Source organism: Catharus ustulatus, chromosome 4, assembly GCF_009819885.2.
Source record: "Catharus ustulatus isolate bCatUst1 chromosome 4, bCatUst1.pri.v2, whole genome shotgun sequence".
Taxonomy (NCBI): domain Eukaryota; kingdom Metazoa; phylum Chordata; class Aves; order Passeriformes; family Turdidae; genus Catharus; species Catharus ustulatus.
Window position 1 is genome coordinate 62915193 of NC_046224.1, and position 22581 is coordinate 62937773.

General features: G+C 36.6%; 1 protein-coding gene across 2 annotated transcripts in view; it reads right to left on the bottom strand.

Annotated features, from left to right (window-relative positions):
* Window positions 1–22581, bottom strand: part of CCDC91 (coiled-coil domain containing 91) — a 113271-nt gene that overhangs the window by 46516 nt on the left and 44174 nt on the right. For both annotated transcript variants that reach the window (XM_033058594.2, XM_033058595.2), the window contains exons 7-8: window positions 14556–14633; window positions 5110–5217 (exon numbers count right to left, since the gene is read on the bottom strand). In XM_033058594.2, coding sequence (XP_032914485.1) covers window positions 5110–5217; window positions 14556–14633 — 186 coding nt within the window. The remainder of the gene's footprint in view (window positions 1–5109; window positions 5218–14555; window positions 14634–22581) is intronic.

The window sequence follows — 22581 nt, forward strand, 5'->3', positions numbered from 1 at the left end:
GGATTTTAATCAATCCTTGGTTTTTTTGTAAGTTCTGAGAAAGTATCACCTTGCTCTTGGCAGAAGAGCAGCAGACCTGAAAAGACACAACTAGATGAATTATGTGAAGGTGAATTACATGAAAATGTAACAGGAAGGACTGATTGGAAGTACCTGGTTTTGAAGGGAATGAATAAACAAATATTTCTACAGTAGCAAACTACACGCTTTCTGGGAATGGAGAGGAAATGCCCAAAGAAGGGAACATGGTAAGTACCCGAAGTAATTTCCAAACCTATCATAGTTGGAATTATTGAACCAGAAAGGTTATGCCCACCGCAGTGTTCGTATTTTCAGTCTGCAAGTCTTCAGGATTACTACTCTCACTGCAAAAATTTGGCCAATGTCTCCTAAAAATGCAAATATTCACAAGACTCTCAGAAGCTACTTTGTATATGTCCCTTCAAGATCAGGCATGAAAAAAATTTCACAATTACTACCATGAGATGGGAAAAACGCAGAGCCTCTTTTGTTAACAAGAGGAGAAAAACATAATCAAAGTTCATAAAATAAGCATTATTAGAGGCACATTTTGAGTGGACATAAAAGCAATTATTTTAAATCAAAGAAAATTATAACTCTTGTGAAATTAAGTTTCTGATTCTGAATCTGAAGTAAACATTTCCCCTGGCATACAAACAATTGCTGTAACAGAAAAAGACTTCCTACATTGGACATTCTAGCAGTTGTCAGGAGACATACTGGTACTTTTCACTAAAGGTTATGCAAAACACATCAAAATGAATCATCCAAATACTAGAGAAGATAAGGCACCCATCACATTCCTGCAGTTTGTGACTATTGTCACACCAATTTTCTGCTTGTCCACAGACTGTTCTTGAAAGCATCACAAACTTTTAAAGATGAGCTCCAGCCAATGGAACTTTTATTCTGACTGACCTTTCAGCAATTGTTTTCATATTGAAGATAAACCAGTACTTTTCTGACTGAGTCTCAAAGAGACAAAAGATTTCATGCAACAGATTTTTGAACTACTATTTTTCATACAAATGACAGCCAACATCATGATATTGTGGAAAAAGCATTAAAGACGTGGGGGTAACTCTAGTTGTCTTAAATGCTGTTGCATCTACAAACGTGAGACATTTTGTATGTACATGTACAAATGTGAGCTAGAAATGTTTCACACACATAAAATCATTATGAAAAATAACTGCTGTAGGTATTTAAGATTTTATTTCAGCTAAATACACAGATTATTGGCTGTTTTAAGAAGAATTTAAAAAGAGCCTTGCTATAGGCATATTTTAACACCATCTGTTTTGATTGAATAGTAATAGTATTTGATTGAATAGTAATAGCAATTAAAGTAATAGAATTGCTTTACTATTGAATAGCAAAATTACTGAGTAATTGTAATATCCAGTAATTCTGACTATTAAAACAAATCTATTTAAAAGTTTTTGGATTATGGGTTTCAGTATGTATTTTCACACAGCACGTAAGTAAAAACACAAGATCACAGCTGGTGCTCATTTTCAGAAGACAACATCAAAGGTTTGTGTCTCAGAAAAAGGCAATGATGAAATCTGTGATTTTCCAACTTGTAAAGATCTGATATGTTTTCTGATATGTTTTCGGATATCATCAAATTCTATAAAAGTAAAACTGACAAGTATAGTTTTCCTAAATATTCAGTAGATGACATAACTGATTTCTGGCATCGAGGAAAAACAGTTCTTTTTGTCCTGTTCATTGATGGAGGGAATGTGCCACAATAATGTCTGGTTTGCTTTTTGAAATGTTGACATCGTGGAATCACAGAATGACCTGGGTTGGGAGGGACCTTGGAGGACACCTCGTTCCATCCCCTGCCATGAGCAGGGACACCTTCCACTATCCCAGGTTGCTCAGAGCCCCATCCAACCTGGCCTTGGACACTGCCAGGGATGAAGCAGCCACAGCTTCTCTGGGAAACCTGTGCCAGGGCCTCCCCACCCTCACAGGGAACAATTCCTCCCCAATATCCAATCCAACCCTGCCCTCTGTCAGTGTGAAGCCATTGCCCCTTGTCCTGTCACTCCAGGCCCTTGTCAAGAGTCTCTCTCCATCTTTCCTGTGGCTCCCTTCAGGCACTGCAAGGCCACAATGAGGTCACCCCAAAGCCTTCTCCTCTCCAGGCTGAACAATCCCAATTCCCTCAGCCTTTGCTCCCAGCAGAGCTGCTCCATCCCTCTGATCCCTTGGTGTCCCTGCTCTGGCTCCAGCAGCTCCCTGTCCTTGCTGTGCTGGGATCCCAGGGCTGGAGGAGCTCTGCAGGTGGAGCTCACCTGAGTAGAGGGGCAGAGGAGCAGAATCTCCCCCTCCTCTGCTCCACACACCACTTTGGCTATGGGACTGTAGTTCCTTGGAAAACCCAGCAGCTCTAGAGGCTGTCACCTGGGAAGGAACCATTCCAGCAATCATCATCCAGGATGCTGCCTACAGTGAACCAGTTTGCTGACCAGCCTGGCACATAATAATCAAATATCAACTGCAAGTTTTTTTCCAACTGGAAACTGGGATAGAACCAGGCAATGACGTCTTTCATTTCTTTCCCCATCCTGGAAAAGGCAGCATTGTACACTGAACATTATCAGCACGATTGGCACCTCTCTGGACAGCATTTTTAGCTGCATCACCACCTGATAAAACTATGCCTCAACATCAGAAACTTCAATAAAGTCTAACAAAAGGTTAAAGACAAAGAGAGTTTTTGCCTTTCCTCCATCTCAAAGATACTTTTATGAGGGAGGGGCATGGGAATTTGGGGGGAAATGGAATAAATAGAAAGTATGAGAAAGGAATTATCATGAGATAATCTTGATTGTGTGGAACTGGAAATAAAACAGCAGAATATTTAAAATTAGTGACAAATGAGCACAAATAACCATTTGGTTTGACAGTTTTACACAAGCTTGAAACTTCAAAGGAGAATACTGCTGCTATGACAAGAATATTAGAAGGGAACAAAAAAAAAAGTAATTTTTGTGTTGAGTGTATACTTGCACTGTGCATTTACTGCTGCACCAAAAAAATTCTTTACACTGATACAAACACTCATAAATCTCCATGTAAAGGTGGTTATGCATGTACAATCCCAAAAGACAAAACTGCAATGAAATCTGTGTATAAATATCAGCAGTAATTTCATCAATCTCAACTGCTACCATATCACAAACCCTTTTGAAAGAAGTGTGAAAGTAAACACGAAAACTTACATTTAAGAATAGATGTATTCAAGAAGAATAAAAACATACCACCCATTTCTCAGATCTTTCAACAAAGTTTTGTGAGTGAATAAAATCTGCCAGTATAAATCATATTTAATTAAACCTGATAGCTCAACCACAAGCACCCACACTTGTCTATTTGATTAGGTTTCAAAATCCCAGTTGTACGTTACAATTAGAGGTGAGAAACCTTGCTTGTATTGAATGAGAAATGACTTGGAAGTTAGTGAACAAAATTTACACTTTTTCTGGGATGCAAAGGAGGTGTTAAATGCAGACATGATTTCAATTGGGCACTGTGTTTGGTCATAACTACTCTCCTGTCCTACGACCAGTTCTTCACACTGTTAGGGTCTTCCCAGGTAAATCAGAACCTCTTCAACCAACAAGTTTCCACGTTTCTGTCCCATTTTTGGGGCTCTGATACAAATCTGATTGATCACAGGTGCAAGTTATTGCTCAGTCTGTAAGAATAATCTCAAAAAATCTTCCTATCCCATTTCTGCATTTCATGAAGTTCATTTCTTTTAGACATTCAACAAGTGATAAAGTTAGTAAACTACATGCTCATTTCAAAAACACAAAACATTTTTTTTAAATTTATTTTTACTTGCTCTTAGAGCTTTATAGCAAATATTAAATAACTGCAATTTCATGCAATAACCTCACTCATGATGCAATCAACTTCTCGACATTATTGCATCTTTCCTTCATGCTGTTTACACAGTTGCTTATATATTTAACACACATTTGCACTAGGTGTTAATTGATATGCCAAATGGTCATAAAACACTTCTGGAAATGGTGGAATTCTTCAAGGGGACCTTTGATGTATTTAGGTCTAAGAGACTCCCAAAAATGCAAAAAAATATTATCCTTTGTACTTTTTGCAGATTTGTTGCTAACTGTACTTAAAAGGTAACTTAGTTGCAATATAAACAACTCCAGGGGGCCATTAACAAATTAATTCTTGAGTTTTAAACTTCCAAGTTCGTGGTCAGCATTATTTTGATTCAAGAGCTGTACTTCAGTCAAACCAAGATCTTATTGATAATCAGTTGACACTGTTCAGATACTCATCATTAATTGCTCTGATCTCAAATACTTCCTTTGCAGTGGGTGACTTTTACTCAAGTCATAGTAAATGAGTCAATTTGGGTCATTAGTGGATATAGATATAGATATTGATGATATAGATATAGATGATAGATATAGATGATATAGATATAGATGTAGATATACAAATTAATGACCTAAACTGGTTCAAAAATAAAAAGCTGTGAGGAGTTATATAATATCCATATTATGGATATATGAATATTATATAACTCCTCACAGCTGCTTTTTTTTTTTTTTTTTTTTTTTTTAGGTAAGATTTCTATAAAATAAAAATAGGTGTGGACAACACATGGTTTTGTCTACCAGCTAAGAACCATCTCAAAATTTGGACCAAGAATTCATGCAAATCCCACACAATCAAATCCTGCATTTAACTACATAAATTAAAAATAATTGAAGGGTTTCTCCGAGACCACAGAAAATGGCAGCTGTTAAGAAGTAAGTATTAAGTTGCTCTGGGACTTTTTCTCAGTGCTACACTCCCCTGGAATCTGTTCTAAGCAGGCTCCAGTGTTATAGAACATTTTTGGTCCCAAAAGATGAAGAGTCCTTCCTTATTTAGCATTTTGAAATACTTGTGTTTAGTGGTATGCTGAGGAAATAAGGTGAGAGATGGATCATTTTTTGGGAGGATTATATATGTTAATACTTTTTTCAAACAGGAAAGAGTTGAAACTAAAAGAAAATCATGGAATCTCTTGCATGTGCAGATCCATACCTGAGCATCAAGGAGCTCTTCACATTTGTGAGAATGTTTTTCAATGGTTAATATATACTGCTTTTCAATAGCTGCTTCCTGCTGCTGAACTGCAGATTGTAGTAGTGCCTGCAAAAAAGGGCAAGAAATACTCAACAAAGATATAACTGGGATGTTTATCGGTAACGGCAGATCCACTAAGACTCATCTACAACCAGAGTGTGGAATGCTGTTATAAATCTGGAAAGTGCAACGATTAAAGTACCTTTCTATGTAACACCAGCTTGTTTTCAGTCATGACTAACATTTTTTGGATCTCAGATTTCTCATACAGTCTGCCTAAAAGACAGCAGCATACAGAAGATAGAGAGAATTTCTGTTAAATATACTCAGTTTAGTGAGACCACACAAGAAGAGGAGAATATGAAAGCTGCTGAAGAGGAGGGAAAAAAAAAAAAAAAAGCCAGACATATTTCCCTGGCTGACAAAACTCCACATCCTCTCGGCACTGTGTAAGATCCCATGGGCCAAGCATGATCTTCACAACCACAAGTCAAGTAAAAGCAGATGGAAATTCTGAGTAACATAAAACATAAAAGAATGCTCCCCCCAGGATGTTCACACTTGAATGTGAAGCAGTGGAAGTTGAAGTGTGGAAAGTCAAAGTACCAGGGCAGTAGCAAACAGCTGATGGGAGTAGGAGCTGTGAGTGTGTTTGTGCACATGCCTGAATTCACACACTCTTGGCTAAGCCCTGCAGAACCTCCAACAGCTGAATGCAGAAAGAGAAATTAAAAACTTGAAGATACATGAAGAAACCAAATTATCCTTTGGAGAATAACGCTCAGGTTTCCTTAAACAATGACAGTAGTTAAATATTTACTTGGCTCATGTGATTTAAGATTTTTTCCCTGATAGTATAAAGTCTTTATGCCACTTTCCAAATATTCATTGGGTTATTTATACACAATGTACCAAACTATTCTTAACTAGCAATCAATATACTGAAGTAGTCAAAATGACTGGGTAAGTTAAAACAGACATGACTTTTACAGAAAACAGACTTTGGCCCAAATGCAGACAAAGAAGAAAAGAACCCCATCTTTCAAACAATCTTTATTTTAGAGATATGTTTACTTCATGGAACATAACACACACATCAAATAAAATTTTGAATACTTTTAAAAAAACCCCAAGAATGTATAAAAAAGATAAAATCTTCTGACAATTTTTGAATTACCTTTCCAAATTTTCCACTAACCATCCTCTTATGCCAAAATCGCTATTCTTCAGTAATGCATGGTAGCAGTTCTCAGCACAAGTTCAGTGATTAAAAAGGTTAAAACTTGTGCTCAAAGTGTAAGAATACATTTAATGGTGTTTTCAGGGAATTTAACAAACTGTAAGTTTACTTTCAAAAAAGCCAATTTATTTCTAACTAAATTAAATTATTTTATTCATAAAAGTTCAAGCGCTCAGAAAAACTGAACTCTCAAAGAAGTGTAACTTTGGTACATGAATCTTTACACTCTGCATATACTCCCACATCACTGGCAAAAATTAAGCCTGGACCTTGGGGTTTGGGCTCCATTTTTGCCTAAGGTATTGTAGCAATAAATGTTTCATGTAACTGGTACAAAAGAAAATAAAATCATTCTGTTCTTAGGGAACACAGTAACAGAATGGTCATTAGGCTTCCATGGCATTTCTCAGACAGTTTCTTGCTCATGCCAAGGGTTGAGTCATTTTATGCACTTTGCAAACTTCACTGGCAACTATTAAAATCCTATTAAAAGATATAAAGAACTTTCAGTTTTCAAGGAAATAATTATTATTCATTGGATGGCATGTAGAGGCTATTAAATTTTTGTAACTAATTTACTATTAATATTTTTCTTTAGAAAATACATAGAATTCCACATTCAGAAACAAAAGCCTTCCTTTTCTGTCATACACACTATTAACCCAGTTTAAATAGTACCACAGGGCTGATGCTGTATTTGACTGTTCCACTAGTTGGCCAAGTAAGGAGAAGGAGAGAAAAATCTCCTTATGTAGCACAGTACTACAGAAATACAGTACAGATGTGTGATACTCATCCAAAGCTCTAGTAAATTTCAAGATAATCAACTGCTCAAATTAAATAATTTACAAAAATTTCATTGACCAGTTAGCTCATTTGCTAAACTGAAACACACATTTACACATTTAGCTACTTGATTTCTAATCTTATAGTTGCAACTACAATGACGCTAAAAGTCTTCTGATTAATTGCTATTCTGGGCAAATTCTCTTATCACTGCTGAAACACCACTTTCTTCCTTAATTAGTTAAGGAGGAGTTATTAATTATGCTGCTAGGTTGACCTTCCATAAATATATGGCCAGTGATCTAATACCAAGCAGGCATTCTTGAAACAGTCTCCTTTTAATGGAATCATTTCAAGTGAGGTTACAGCAGAAGAGAACCTGTGGCACCTGTTGCACGAAGTCAAGGGTAGGATTCAGTATGAGTGCTCTTGATAATTAATTTTTCATTCTATATATTGTGTAATGAACTTCCTTGACACTGGTTGGGAAGGGTTGTCATAGAATCGCAGATCACAGGATTTTAAGGGTTGGAAGTGACTTCCAAGATCCCGTAGTTCCAAGTCCCCGCTATAGGCAGGGATACCTTCCACTAGACAAGGTGGCCCAGAGCCCCATCCAACCTGGATTGTTTCCCACTTTGTGATCTCTCTACTATCGCAAAAAAACTGTCAGAGAATTGATCCTGCTTTTCCTTCAATACTAAAACATCATGGTGGCTGCTGACAGAACAAGGAGATTGAAACCCCTTAAGCCCTCTATAGAGTCCTCACTTTAGTTTGAATTATGATGCATCATAAAAATCACATAAAAAACATTATTCCCTCAAACCATCATAAAAATCTTCACATATCTAAATGACTGTACAAAACATTCTTAAGTTAAACTGGATAAATTAGGTTAATTATTCTGAACCTCTGTTTGAGCTCAGATAAAGAACTAACCTTGTCTTTAAGTTTCATCTATTGGAATAATTTTAGAAGATCTTGAGCTTAAAACAAGTCCAAATTTCATAATAAGATCCTTGATCAGCCTGGGGGGTTCTTAAGGGAATACACATCTATTACATGCTTTAGCACTGGTCAGAGTATTCCAGTATCCTGGAACTGACAGCACACTACCTGTGTGGTGGGAATCCTGGAGAACGGTATTCCTGGGTACAGACCAGGGCCTGGAAAACTGCACTGTGCCCAATATGAGAAGAAAAGCTTAAAGCCACAAATGATCACAGCACTTCATCCTCTATTTCTACAGTGTGTTATGTATTGAGTACCAGATTATCTCTAACATTTCTCCTCATACTTAAAAAGGCAAAAGTGCAATAACTACAGTTTTGCCAAAAGCGTAACACAGACGCCCAGCCTATTTTTAATACAAACCTAATGTGTTCATTCTACTGGCAACAGAAACCACAGCCACTTGCCCAGACAGAATTTATTGTATAGCCAGAAGCTAGAATCTAGGAGAAACTCTCTTGAATTAAATAGAGACTGTTACCCCCAATTCTTCCCAAATTCCCTAAGAGTAACAAATTGCCAAATCCCTTTCTTTCAACTCCCTCTTTTTATTATAGGAAAAATGCTAGTCTGAATAAAGGCACTGGGAAAAACTAAGCAGAGGTCATTATCTTCTCCTAGCTCTTCTGAAAAAAAACATTAAAAGAAATTCTGACCCATGCAAAGCACAGGCTTCTGAGATGCATAGCATTGTTTGAAAAAATGTTAAACCTACTCATATGTAACATCAGAATGAAATACAAATCATGGTGTACATGTTGTTGGGTTATGCTTTAGAATGTTTCTTAAAAGTGCTGTATCAAAAGCCTTAGTCAATCCAAAAGAATATCCTGCTCAAGCATCATTGGCTTGTTCAAGTAGATAAATGGAAGCCAGCAGAGCAAACCTCTTCTCTTTACTTCAAAATTGTTGAGTCAGGATGACCAAAACAAGTCATCTTTAAAAATAAAAGTTACTAGTGAGAAGTTACCACACTGCTTCAAACATGTGAACTGCATTAAATACAGCAACAGTACTTCTGAATTTTTATATTTTATAACATTAGACAATGATTCATCTAATTCAGCATCCCATCTCCACCATTTAATTACTTTCTACTACTTAATTAAGGAGCAAAATGCAATTAACCAATTGCTGAATGATAAAACAGAGCAGAGGACACAATGTAAATTCTTTCCTGACCTGTGGAAAAGATACATTAACTCAATAAAATGCAGTATTTGACTAGTTGTGTTTTAATTCAGCTATTATCTAAGACAAGAGATGATGCAAATAAAGCTATTTAAACGTCTTTTTCAAAAGAATTCAACTTATTCACTTCAGGCAAAATACATTTTCATGACTGGGTAATTTCCAGGTGAAGCAAACTGCAAACCCTTAATCTTCTATTAATCTTCCTGTTTTACAATATTTAACACTGTATTTATTATTCTACAGTCAGAAACACATGCACAATTCATCCTTATTAGAACGGGAGGGAGAGATTCTTTCCAATTTTTGTAATTGCTTTCAAAATGTAAAGACCATTTAATCAATGATAAAATATTTTTGGTACCCAGATCTTTGAAAGTATGAGACTTGATTGCAGTTTGCTTTTATTGGAATTCTTTACAGAGACTTCCATGGTAGCATCACTGTTGCACAGAACTACTCTTATACTGTAAAATCCCAAGGAATCTCTTCTTTTCCAGCCATCAGCTCTCCATGAGAAAAAACAGTGTTGTTTCATATTCCAGGCTCACTTGAATTCTAGTTTGACTTGCACATGAACAAGCATAGAAGCTGGAACTGAAACACAAGCCCTTGCAACAATTTTGGATTTGTCCTTTTATTCATGTGTCAGGCCTTTCTGAGCCAGGATGTCAACTTGGAAACTTAATAAGCTAAGTTGATGTTTTAAAGAGCTGAGAACTGGCCACATTTCAGAGCTTTCCCTCACTAGGGATAAACTACGTCTAAAAAAAGACATCCTGATTCTAGATTAACTTCTTTTGTAATTAAATCCTTTAAAATTTCCTTTGTTTATTAGAGCTTAACCTTTCAGTTCAGAGGTGTATTATTGATAAAAATATTTTTGAAAGAAAATCTGATGGCCCCCACATATTCCATGCTTTGAAAATCTGTCTGATCTTACATTCTGAAAATCTGAAAAAATCTCACTACCTTTCACTGAAAACTGATGGACAAAACTCTTACTGGGAAGAACTTTTCATCTTGAAGTTCTTTTCTATAAAGGGAACACACATCTGATTCATGCAGGTTGTCTTTAATTGCATGAATTAATTGCATGAAACAATCTAAGGAAATAAAACCCATCAAATAAATACACCTGCCTGTAACCTCATATTCTTTAAAGCTTACATTAGAGGATATTTTATATGATGAGAAATAAAACATATTAAAACTATTAACTCATCTATTTACAGAACTGTGACAATTTCAGAACAAAAGCTTGACTAAACAAGCACAGAAGAAATTCTTATGTTGCTTGTGGTAAATATCTTAAGATGTGATGTGATCCCACAAGCATAACTTCCAAGATCTACATTTACTTTTCTTTACCGTGGTTAATTACTAGGGATAAAAGTTTAAAACAACAATGACATGAAAGACAGAAATTAAACAAAATTAGGTAAACATGAGAAGGGGAAACTTGGCCTACACAGAATACTGAGTTAATTTTTAATTTGTTTTCCTGTGGTTTTTAATACAAATTTCATGACTGTGTTGTGGATGGTTTATTTGTTGTAAGGAAGATTAGAATGTGAGATGCTTAACAATGGCCAAGGCTTTTGAAGGTTTGTCCTACAAAGCATCTAATGGTCTCTATTAATGGACTTCCCAACACATTCAACAATGAACTTTCTAAAGTCAACCGAATTTAAAGGGTTTTGGTATGTGGTATATGGTCCTTATAGATAGATCCTTCAATATTTGACTTCTTATGTAAGCAGTATTTTCAGTGCTGCTGCTGCTGCCATATTAAGAAGGACAGTCAGGAGTAGGAATTGAGGGGCTTTGTCCTCAAACTTGAGTAGCTGGTCTGCCCAGGGATACCACACAAATGAAAGATACATGTGGAGAAATACTGTCCCTTTTACAACAAGTAAGTCCCCAAAATACAGGAAAAGGGACTAGAAGGAAATGTAAGTAATTTGAAAGTATTGAAGATCTATCTACAACAACAGAGTTTTCTGCAGTACATCTGCAAGAAGTGAAATGGAAGAAAACTGTGATTTTCTGGTTACCAACTTGGCAGCCTTGTACACAGAAGCCACAAAATGGCAACTCTTTTTTCCTCTGTAAACCAAAAGGAAGGCACGTTCACAAATCCACCAATAACACCTATCCAGGCCAGGAATACAGAGCCAGTCAGCTTTGTTCCACTGTTGTTCCACTCAAGGTTTCAATACCTAAGCTACAGTATTTGGGGTTTGAGGCGTTCCAGGGATTATTTCCTGGGGCTCAGGATGAACTGCTCATATTTTTACAAGCTATCCTTAAACAAGCAATGTTGGACATTATAAGTTTGCTACGCCTCTGCTTGAAACAGCACCACAAAATTAGAATTGACTGGTTTCTGAGAGGATTAGTCAGAATTCCAACACTCCTGACTGCCACACAACCTAATTAGGGCCTGAGTAATCCCCTGATTGGAATAACCTGCATCAGTTCACTTTATCAAATCCCTAGGGATGCGAAATAAGCATTTTCCTTCCCATGCCTTGTAAACAACTCATAGACTTGTTTAGGTGAGTTTCCACACTCAGGGTAATTTGGGGATTGATTAGATAGTATTTATAAAAAACCTACTGAAAATGGAAATTACTTCTGCATATAAATGACATGTATTAGAGTAACACAGTCTAAATCCTAAAGAAGACATATTTCAGCACAAAATTATGTCTGGATAATTATGAGTAAATTAAAAGAATTAATGAATCTCAAGATTCTGTCTTTCACTAAAAGAACTAATCAGATTTATTTTACATTCATAAAAAAATGCTAAGCGCAGGAACCCTTATTTGGTTATCTAACTAATTGTCACCATTTCTGGAAAACAGAATAAATTCCTAAGGATCTGAGCAAGCTAAAAAGCCCCAAGAATGTAAGACACTACACTACTTTTATAATTACAAAACCACCTTGGACTCATTTACTTAAGGGAAAAAAGTAATCTTAGCCCTGTTCTGTATTGAAATATTAACAATGAATTAACATTTTAAAAGAATCCATGAGACTATTTTCTCAAACAAAGCTACAGAATAGTTTTTGCCTCCACTAAATTCCCTGATGATTCAGTGTTACTTTTTATTTCAAGTACACGGCAAAGAGTTACAAGAAAGGTATTGAAGTATAGACAACCAGCCAAGAAATGCTTGGGTTTTTTAAACCTAGCAATCTTTTTTGATTTTTTTGCTACCCTGATGAATAATTCAACTCATGTTTTTAGGCAGGGTTGATTGCAGTAATTTACTCAGAGCTTGGCATATCTGATATTATTTCTTATCCGAGTGTTCAACTAACCACATGAGGCAACAACAAAGCTGGTATGAGGTATATTCATGTCATGGTTCCCTGGTACAAAAGAGTGACTTCGTGAAATTTGAATATAAATGTTCTATGGGAAATAATATGCTAAATACAAACAATTGAAACACAGGGTTCAATTAATTCCCTAATCTTTTGTGCCAAATCACTGAAACTGATAAACATAAATCTTATTTTCCAGAAGGCATATCAGATCTACCCAGTGCTGCTGACCGGTAAAACAGCTTTCAAGAATTATTATGGCACATAAATGTATCCCTTTACCCAACTACACAGGAAGAAATTATTCCTATAAAGGGCCAATATAATTCATGCAGAGCTCCCCTTTAGTTCACACAAATCAATTAAAATGGTTAAAAATTACACCTTGAAAACATACAAAACTTTCATTCAATACTATAAAATTGTTGGATTTCACAATTTGCTTGTATTTTCAGGCCTAAAAAGAAGGAAACATAAGTACAGCAATTACCAAAAGCTCAAAAACTTTTTCAAAATACAAGTTTACACAGGAACAGATAATTTACATCTAGAACAAAACAGAAATATCTTGCCACTGAAGATGTTGAATGCCACATCCAAAGGTGCACACTCCACGTGGAATTCTCTTTTGAGAACTTCTAAGGCAAAGGGGTCCTCAACGGAGTAAGGGAAGAGAAGCACAATAATTCTCTCCCAGAAGTGAAATGAGAGAGGCAAGGAGAAGTAGGACACCACCAGTGGCCATGTTTAGATTTTCTAAGGAATGGAAACTTTTGAAACTTTTTTTCTGGACAGGTTCAGAATAAAATCAGTATAAGTCAAATTGATGGAGACAGACATATTTTTACAGAGACCCAATTTCAATATTAGCTAGAACACTACTAACAGTTATTATTAAAATTATTAAAAGGCTTTCTAATATTCATACAATCTGAAATGATCTCTAAAATCATTAAGTCCAGCCCCTAACACAGCACTGCCAAGCCCACCACTAAATCTTTCTGCCCTCCATGCCAGATCATTCCTTGGTTACAAATTACTGCTACCAAACAGTAAAAATCTGAAACTCCCCTTCACTAACTACATTGTCAGATTTGTGTTCTCAGCTCACAGTTGCCTACCAGTTCTTAAGTTTCCCTTTTCATTTTCAAAACCAGCCTTCATTTACATTTCCAATAATCAGTTTTCTTCCTGCCAGATCCATTTTAAGTCTAATTAGAATTCTTAGCTTTACCTTCTCCTCTTCACTTGGTTCAGTTTTTGTCCTTTGCTCATTTCTTACTCAATAGTTTCCATAACAGAACAAAAGACACAGATCTATGCTTCGTTGTAATATCCAGATCTTTCAACTTACAAGCTGACATGAACTAAAACAGCATGAGAGAAGAACTACAGACTCAGATTTATTTCACCCACAACTCCCTCTCTTAGTGTTGTGTAGATAAAAACCTGCTGAACTACTCTGTGATGCTGCTTTCCTGCAAGTGCAGCTCTGGAGACTAAAGAGGTCCAAAATGTGGATTTGTGATAAACAATCCAACCCAAAGTTTACCACAACTGACTGAGAACTTCGGGTTTGTTCTGGTTTTAAGTTTCCTTACTGAAAATGGCTAACCAACTTTATCTGAAGTTTTCCAAAGTGCAGACTGGGAAAACATGTCATGCAAAATTTCAGACCAAACAATCTAAATTGAAAGCAACAGAAAAGACAGTGAGAGAGGTCGAGAAATCAGCACAAGCAGTACTAATAATTGTGCACTGCAGGCACTCATCCTATTCACTATTACAATAACACCATTTAGAAATTATGTTATCTTGGCAACTCATTTACCTTGAATTCTTCCACAATAATAGTTAAGGCTTCATGTCCAGCTTTTCTCATGTCCTCTAATTCCTTCTTATGCTTTTCCTGTACAAAAATACAGAAAACATTATATACAACACAGGCACCTGACATAACAATTTTCCTCAGTTTTGGTATCTTTCATGAAGAAATGCACACGGTTTGATCCTTTAGATATTGTATATAATGTATATGAACATACATGTGTATATATACATGCTAAATTCAAGTAGGTCCCAGTATTAAACTTATTTCTTAATTTTATTTTATAGACAGACCCCAGATGATTCTAAATGGATCTCCAATCTTCTTACCTCTGGCCTAAATATAACGAGGCATTTGGATAATCTTTAACAAAACTGTGGGCTTTTGTGAAGCCCAGCAAGAACAACTGCTAAGTAGAAGAAGACGAATTGAAGATGGAAATATTTTGCTGCGTACATTAAATACTACATCAGACAACACCACACAACATATGGGTACATAATTGTAATCCCACTGTGATGCAATCATGTATCACTGACAAGACAAATCATTCAAACTCTGATATGATACAGGTTGAAAAAACCCAATTGTTTTGACTGAGGAAGTGAGACATCTCATTCTGGTAGAAAGCATAGTGCCTCTCACTCGCATTGCATTACCAGGAAAGCAAAACACATAGAAAAAAATCCCATTTGTTCCCTTACAATAAATAATAAATCCCTTACAATAAATACAGTGACTTGTTCAAGGTCATGTCCTAAATGTGAACTGGTAACACTGATTGAAGATTGACACCAAGGCATTCCTGAACACCTGAAAAGAATTCTGTTCCTGTAAGAAATGTTGGAGGCAGTTATCTGAGTTGCTGCTGACTGCCTGTCTTCTGTAAGGCTGTGGTACCTTCAGAGGTAGCTGCCACTCTGAGTCAGGATTTCAGAAAGAAATGCACTCTCTTCCCTCTTCATTTCTTACTCATGCAAGAACTATAGCTCCCTGCAGGTAATTGAAGCAGAAGACAAATTTCAAATCCATCTTACACAGCCTTGTTTTACGCAATTACATCATCAATATTCTTCATAGGGGACTCCATTGCACTGAGATTTTTGTCTCCAGAAAATGAAGTCTTCTGAAAGGGCATCATTTTTTAAAATTACAAGTAAAATTTAGCATCATCATGATTCTGTTGTGAAAATGAAGATATAAATTTATTATTTGGAGATATAAATATTCTCCTCAATTCATCCAAGTACAGAGAAAAAATAGTAATACTGAATGCAACAGAGAAAAAACAATGAGAAATTGAGTTAAACACAATGAGAATCAGTCCATAATGGCTAATTAATATACACACTAGAGTGTGCTATTGTGTATAAAATAGAGATTGGTCACTATTTCTGTTCATGTGAAATAAGAATGTGAGCTCTACAGAACTAAGACACAGGAGCATCTCCACATCTCTAGCAAAGCAAGTATTTTCACTTTGGCCCGATCATCAACACCCTAGTGAAAGACACAGCTAAGAACATAAAGATAAGGAAAAATACAGGGAGGAGAGAAAGATTTCAGATATTCCAAGATAAGCAAACCTCCCACATTACACACAACCTTAAGCTTACCACAGGAAGCAAGGAGACACTGTGATTTATTTCATACAAGTAAATAGCATTTGTACCTGGAGCATAACAATGGAAGACTTTGAGGTGAATAATGAAGTGAGGTAGCAAACAAACTTTCACAAGCAACTGCCTAACATTGTGGTGGTGAGGACATTTCCTGCTGAGTTAGAAATGAGTTGAGCCAGAGCTGAGTGAGTGTGAACAGAGCAGCCTGCTGGGAATATTATGACTGATTAAATGTGAAAAACTATGCAAAGGAAATAGTATGGAAGAGCCTGTACATGCCCCAAACTGAAACATAATTACAGTTCCCACACCATTCTCTGAGTATTTGCAGTATATAACAAGGATCTCTACCCTGTCACACTTAAGACATTTATATTTCGTGAAGAGCAATTATAGTTTATATCCTCTTTTTTTTTCCCCTACAGGATGTGCATACAGAAACCTTCCACTGAACAGGACATTAAACAATAAAAAGAAGTGCTAAAGCTAAAGCCTTCTCTGGCTGCCTTGAGGTTTTTAAAATACTACACAGGTAGCTACTTCTTTGGGATGAAGTTACAAATGTGCCAGGGCAATTTATATCCTGGATAGTTTTCTACTTCCCCACATAATCTAAATGGTGAGTCAGGACAGCAGGAGGAAGCAAGAAAGAAGGAGTGAACAGAACAATGCCAGGGAAGCTAACAAGAGAACATTACCATTAAGCAACACAGAAAGCATGAAAGATACTCTGAGCTTCATTAAGATATTTTCATGTCTCTAATCTCAAAAGCATCAGGCTTCAGATCAAATTAAATTCCACTCTTATCCATAAAGAACAGAATATTAATTTGGAAAAGGTTGCTAGCTGTCATCAATGGCTACTAATACTGGAGCTGGCTATAACACTCAACACAACTTTACATAGCTCAAGCATTCAAAAATAAATCAGTATTTATGTAGTTCTTTACTGTACTACATTTCATGATACATATACATAAAAACTACACTAGGAGAGTTTTCCTTCTTCCTGTAGGTAGGAGACTGACCTGCACATTGCAAGGGTCTGGGAAAAGGATGGCTTAGGCAAAGAGGAATGGTTAGGAAATGCTTAAGCAAGCTGGACATAATTAAGTCAGTGATGCCTGACAGGATGAGCCCACAAGTGCTGAGGGAGCCGGCAGATGTAATCGTGAGGCTCTGCTCAATACATGTGGGCTGATCACAATGACCTGGCGAAGTGTCTGAGAACTGTAGGTAGGAAACGTCATCCCTGTCTTCAAGAAATGACAAGAAACCACAAGGAACTACAGGCTAGGCAGTCCCAACTCAGTGCCTAGGAAGGTAATTGTGTCTGTTTTTTCTGGGACAGAATGAAGTTTTTCATAGTAGAGGGCCATTTTTGGATTTGTGCTCAAAAACGTATTGGTAACTCATGGCTATTTTAGTTACTGCTGGCTTTTGGCACTTCCCTAAAATCCTCACGAAGAAGCTGCCTAAGTGTGGTCAGGAGAAGCTGAAAGTGAGGTGGACTGAAAATTGGCTGAACTGCCACGCCCAAAAGGTGGCAGAGTGTCTCAGTGGACAAGAAGTTGAACGTGAGGCCAACAATCCTGCACTGCATTAGGTTAAATATTGCCCTCAGGTCACGAGAGGTGATCCTACCCCTCCACTCAGCACTGTTAGGGCCATTCCTGGAAAACTGTGTCCAGTTCTGGGCTCCCCAGTATGAAAAACCACATGGACATACTGGAGAGAGACCAACAAAAGGACACAAAGATGATGACAGGTCTGGATCATCCTTCACATAAAGAGAGTCTGAGAGAGCTGGGATTGTAAAGTCTGGAAAACAGAATCAGGGGGATCTTTTCAGTGTATATGAATACCTGAAGGGATGACACAAAAAGAACAGAGTCAGGTTCTGCAATGGGCTGTCCGGGGATGTGGTGGAGTCACTGTTCCCAGAGGCATTTGAAGAAGGACTGGATGTGACACTCCATTTAGTTCATCAGGTACTGTTAGGTCATAGGCTGGACTTGATGATCTCCAGGGTCTTTGCCAACCTAGTTTATTCTCTAATTATATTTACCAAATCCCAATACACTAGGTATTAATCCTGAGGCTACTTGGTTTTTCTCAAAACTTTTCCACAGGAAATACTAAAAAAGATCTTACAAAGCAAACAACAGTGAAGTGATGCATATTTATCCCAGTGAGCCCTTCCAAAGGACCCACTGCATACAGTTCACTACAGTACATATGTGTTTATTCTGGATACAATCTTTTATTACTAGTTTCAAACATATGAAACATCAAATGGCAAACTAATAGTAACCAAACCCACAATTTATATCAATGAAAGTTTAATTAGATGTATCTTATGCACCAAAAATTGGTAACATTTCCATCTGCAGCTCTGTTAACCTTCGAGAAGTAATCAACATATGCTTTAGAAATACAACTGATTGAAAGAATTATATTGAATTTTCATACATTTGTACTATTTGTAACACATTATGATGTTCACAGCACATTCCTAGAGGATACCTTCAGTCTTTTCATGGATGTTTAAAAACCCAAGATGACTGCAAAAATACTTGACGCTCAGTCAAGTAGCTTCAAAAGCATGCAGGAATAAACTTCACTTAAGCATGAATAAAAACTTTCCAAGATTTGCTTCTAAAAGATACAGAAAAACCCTCACAGCATCATTATATGCAAATACTCTAATAATTCTATTATTAAGCTGTAATATATCTTTGAAATTTTTACAATGTAATACAAACACAAATTGTTTTCTCCCTTGTTTTTGAAGTATAGAAAATAAGTTTCATTATAAAATAAACAACCATGATTAGCACAAAATCAACAGAAAGAAAAGTTACATCTTTACATTTGAATCTCCTTTTCATTTTCAGTATGTGAACTATTTTCTTTGGCTGCCTCTTTAATTAAAATTCTGGGAGCAAACAATAGTGATGTACTTATCTCTTCTTTCAATCTTAACTCCTTTTCTGATTTGTAAATCTATTTTGGAACACTAAAAAAGTATTCCAAAGCAGACATACTATAAGAAAACTGATAAGCTGATCAACAGCTATTTTCTCATCAAAATACAAGCGAAGCCTCTTCAAAACAAATTGTTGCCATGCTCATCCGAACTACAAATGCATTTTTGTTGGCTTCCTGAAGACAAGTGATGATGTGCAAGTTGAACAAAACTCAAGAGAATTCACTGGACAGCCAGAGATACAAGTATTCATCTTTGCATCTCTATTTGTTTGATAAGAAAATTGACAAGAATTGAGATCAGAAAATAAAATAACCGTCAGCTTGGGAAACTGAGCATCAAATCAAAGATAAAGTAAATACCAGGAAAAACAGGCACTGAAGAAGATGACAATACAGCCTTTTAAATTCTTTCTTAGCTGAAGATCTGCATGAAAAGCTTCTCTTAACCTTGATGTTTCAGAAAAAAGAGGGATATGAAATAAAATCAAACGCTCATCAATTCAACCATATTGTCCAAACCAGACAATACAAATGCAAACATCATCTGCAACTGAACTCTCAACATTTTCCTCCATCAGACAACTGCTATCAAGCTGTAAACCTCAAGATTAACTTGTTGATTATTTGTTTTACTTCCTGAAAAAGTCATAAATAGTCTAAGATGAAGGGGGAAAAAATCCAAAGAGATAGGAGCTACACTTTTGCCAGAGAAAACAAAGAAGTATATAAAGAAAACAGGAGAACTACTGCTTGCTTATTTTAAGACACTGCTATGGATTCTGCAATAATGGATTTTTGTCTAACCTCAGAAAAATTCCAGTTGGAAGGAAGCATCTCCCACAGACTAGAAAAAGGTACCCAAATCACAGATACACAGATTGTATAAGAAAACCTTCTCACTTTCAATGTATCTTAGGGAACTAGTAAGGCAGCTTCACATTCTGAATGACTCTATTTTGCTTCCTGTAAAACCTCACATTGAACATGGATAGGTTTCACAGTACAAGCTCCTATTCTAACATGGCAGATATACTGAAAACCACCAAAAATGTTATATTCCATACAACAATTATTTAAGTTTACAGTAACTGATATTTTGACTAGTTTACCATTTCAAATACTGCATTAATCAGATTTTTGGTTCAGGCATTCCTGACCCTGCCCTTAATTGGCAATGAGGTAGGCCAGATTGGAGTAAAATATTCCAAATAATTCAGTCTGGGGAATATCCCCTGGACTGGAGTTATAACTTTAGCGACTGGGAGTAGGCTATTTATTTTTCTCAGTTTATGACCAAAGTATTAAATCACAAAATCACACAATCATTCAGGTTGGAAGGAACCTCTGGAGGTCATCTAGCTTAACCTCCTGCTGAAAGCAAGATCAACACTGAATTCAAACCAGATTGTTCAACCCGGATTGTTCAGATCCTTGTCCAGTGAGACCTTGAAAAACTCTGAAGATGGGGATTTCACAACCTCGCTGGCTAAGACATCCCAATGCTTATCTTCATCATAAAATACTTTATTCCTTATAGCAAGTTGCAACTTCCATGTTTCAATCTATCGCCATTTCCTGCTACACCTCTGCAGAGCCCGCCTGACTCCATTTTTCTGAGAACTTTGTAAGTATTGACCATCTGCTATTGGGTTTCCTCTAAGCCTTCTCTTCTCCAGACTGAGTCAGTGTACACTGCAATCCTCTCATCCAAAATCTGAGTTTCATTACAGAAGTTAATCAGTTTGGTCAGACACAATTTGTTGTTTGCTAAATCCATGTTGGCCGTTTCAAATCACCTTGTTCACGTGCCCACAAACAGCTGCCAAAAGCACACACACCATGATATTCCCAAAGACCAAGAGGTTGGCATGCCTGGATCCATCCATCACCCTTCTTGTCTCTTCCCAATAATCAGCAGCTTCCTCCAGTCTCTGGGTCGATGCAGAACTCTCTCATCACTCCTGAGCTCTGTGGTCTGTAGCTGCTCGTTTTTACACACAACACCTCTCCCAAACCTTTTTGCTGAGCTAGTCAAGCCCTGGCTCTGCTTGCTTCCCAGACACTGTGGATTTGTATGTGCACATTTGGCATTGGTCCTCAGAATCCAGTCAATTGTTGTGCTGGTTGATGCATGAGAGCCTGCTTTGGGTTATTTCTTTCACCACCTCCCACCTCTGAGGTGACTATACCCCCACTTCTTACAAATAGATGTCAAACTCACATGTGGGAGGAGAAAGAAAGTCTTGCTTTTACAAGCAACACAGAAAAGATGGACAAATCAAGATGACAGTATTCAACTCTCACGAATGTATTAAAGAACTTGGGCTCGATTAGCAAAGATGATGACAACATCCCGACATCATCAAATTGCCTGACATCAGTGAAGTTCCAATTCTGCAGTATTTGTAACCAACAAACAAACAACACCCTGGCCTCCCCCACAAAATCTCCTTGTAATTTGGAGCCTAGATATAAACCTGGGTATCTAAAGAGCAATCCCAGGTGAAAACCATAACATACATCTATTAATTTATCTATTTTAATTCCTGTGAAACACTGATGGTACTAAATTAACAGCAGAACTAGTTACTCCAGAGGAGAAATGTTATGTTTGAGGATGTGGGACAGGTAGAAAATCTAAATAATCTCTTTAAAAAAAAAAAAAAAAAAAGTAACCTAATCTCTTCGTTAATGCAAAGCAGTCTCACTAAAATCACTAAAACAAAGTCAAAATCAGTTTTTTTTCAAAGTTCAGCTAGAAAACATCAGATGCAACATTCGGAAAGAGTCAGCAATGATTGATGCCACCTTAAGTTACTTAGAGGTAACTAAAAGATATGTTGTGTTTTAATTGGTTTTTAGTGTTTTGGGTTTTTTTTTAATTAAACTGTGATTTGAAAAGCACAAACCTATTAAATTTTTAAAATTACAGATCATTAAGCTATGTCAACTAACCTATTTTTAAAATGTACTACTACTATGGACCACAAAAAGCAAATGGATTCATACAGATAAATATGCAGAGTTCTAGATTTACAGTAAAAATAACAAAAATAGACGTATACCCGTGCTTTTCAAAATATAGTCTAACACAAGATTCTTGACACCTTTATACATGCCATTTACTTCTTCATCTTGATAATATTAACACTTAAACAAAATTGAAAGAAATCTTTGATAAATGCATAAATATGAGGCAGGGACTGACTTTCCCATTACTGTATCTGACACTCATTCACTCCCCAGATCTTTTCCCTGTTGCCTTTTCATTGTTTCTAGAACCCCTCACTTTCTTCCACCCCTCACTCTGTCTTTCCCTCCAACGATGTTAAAACCACAATTCTCATATTTGAATTTTTTATTTTGAACAACAGTAATTCTACAGTTCCCTCTGTAATTTATTCAATATGCTGCAG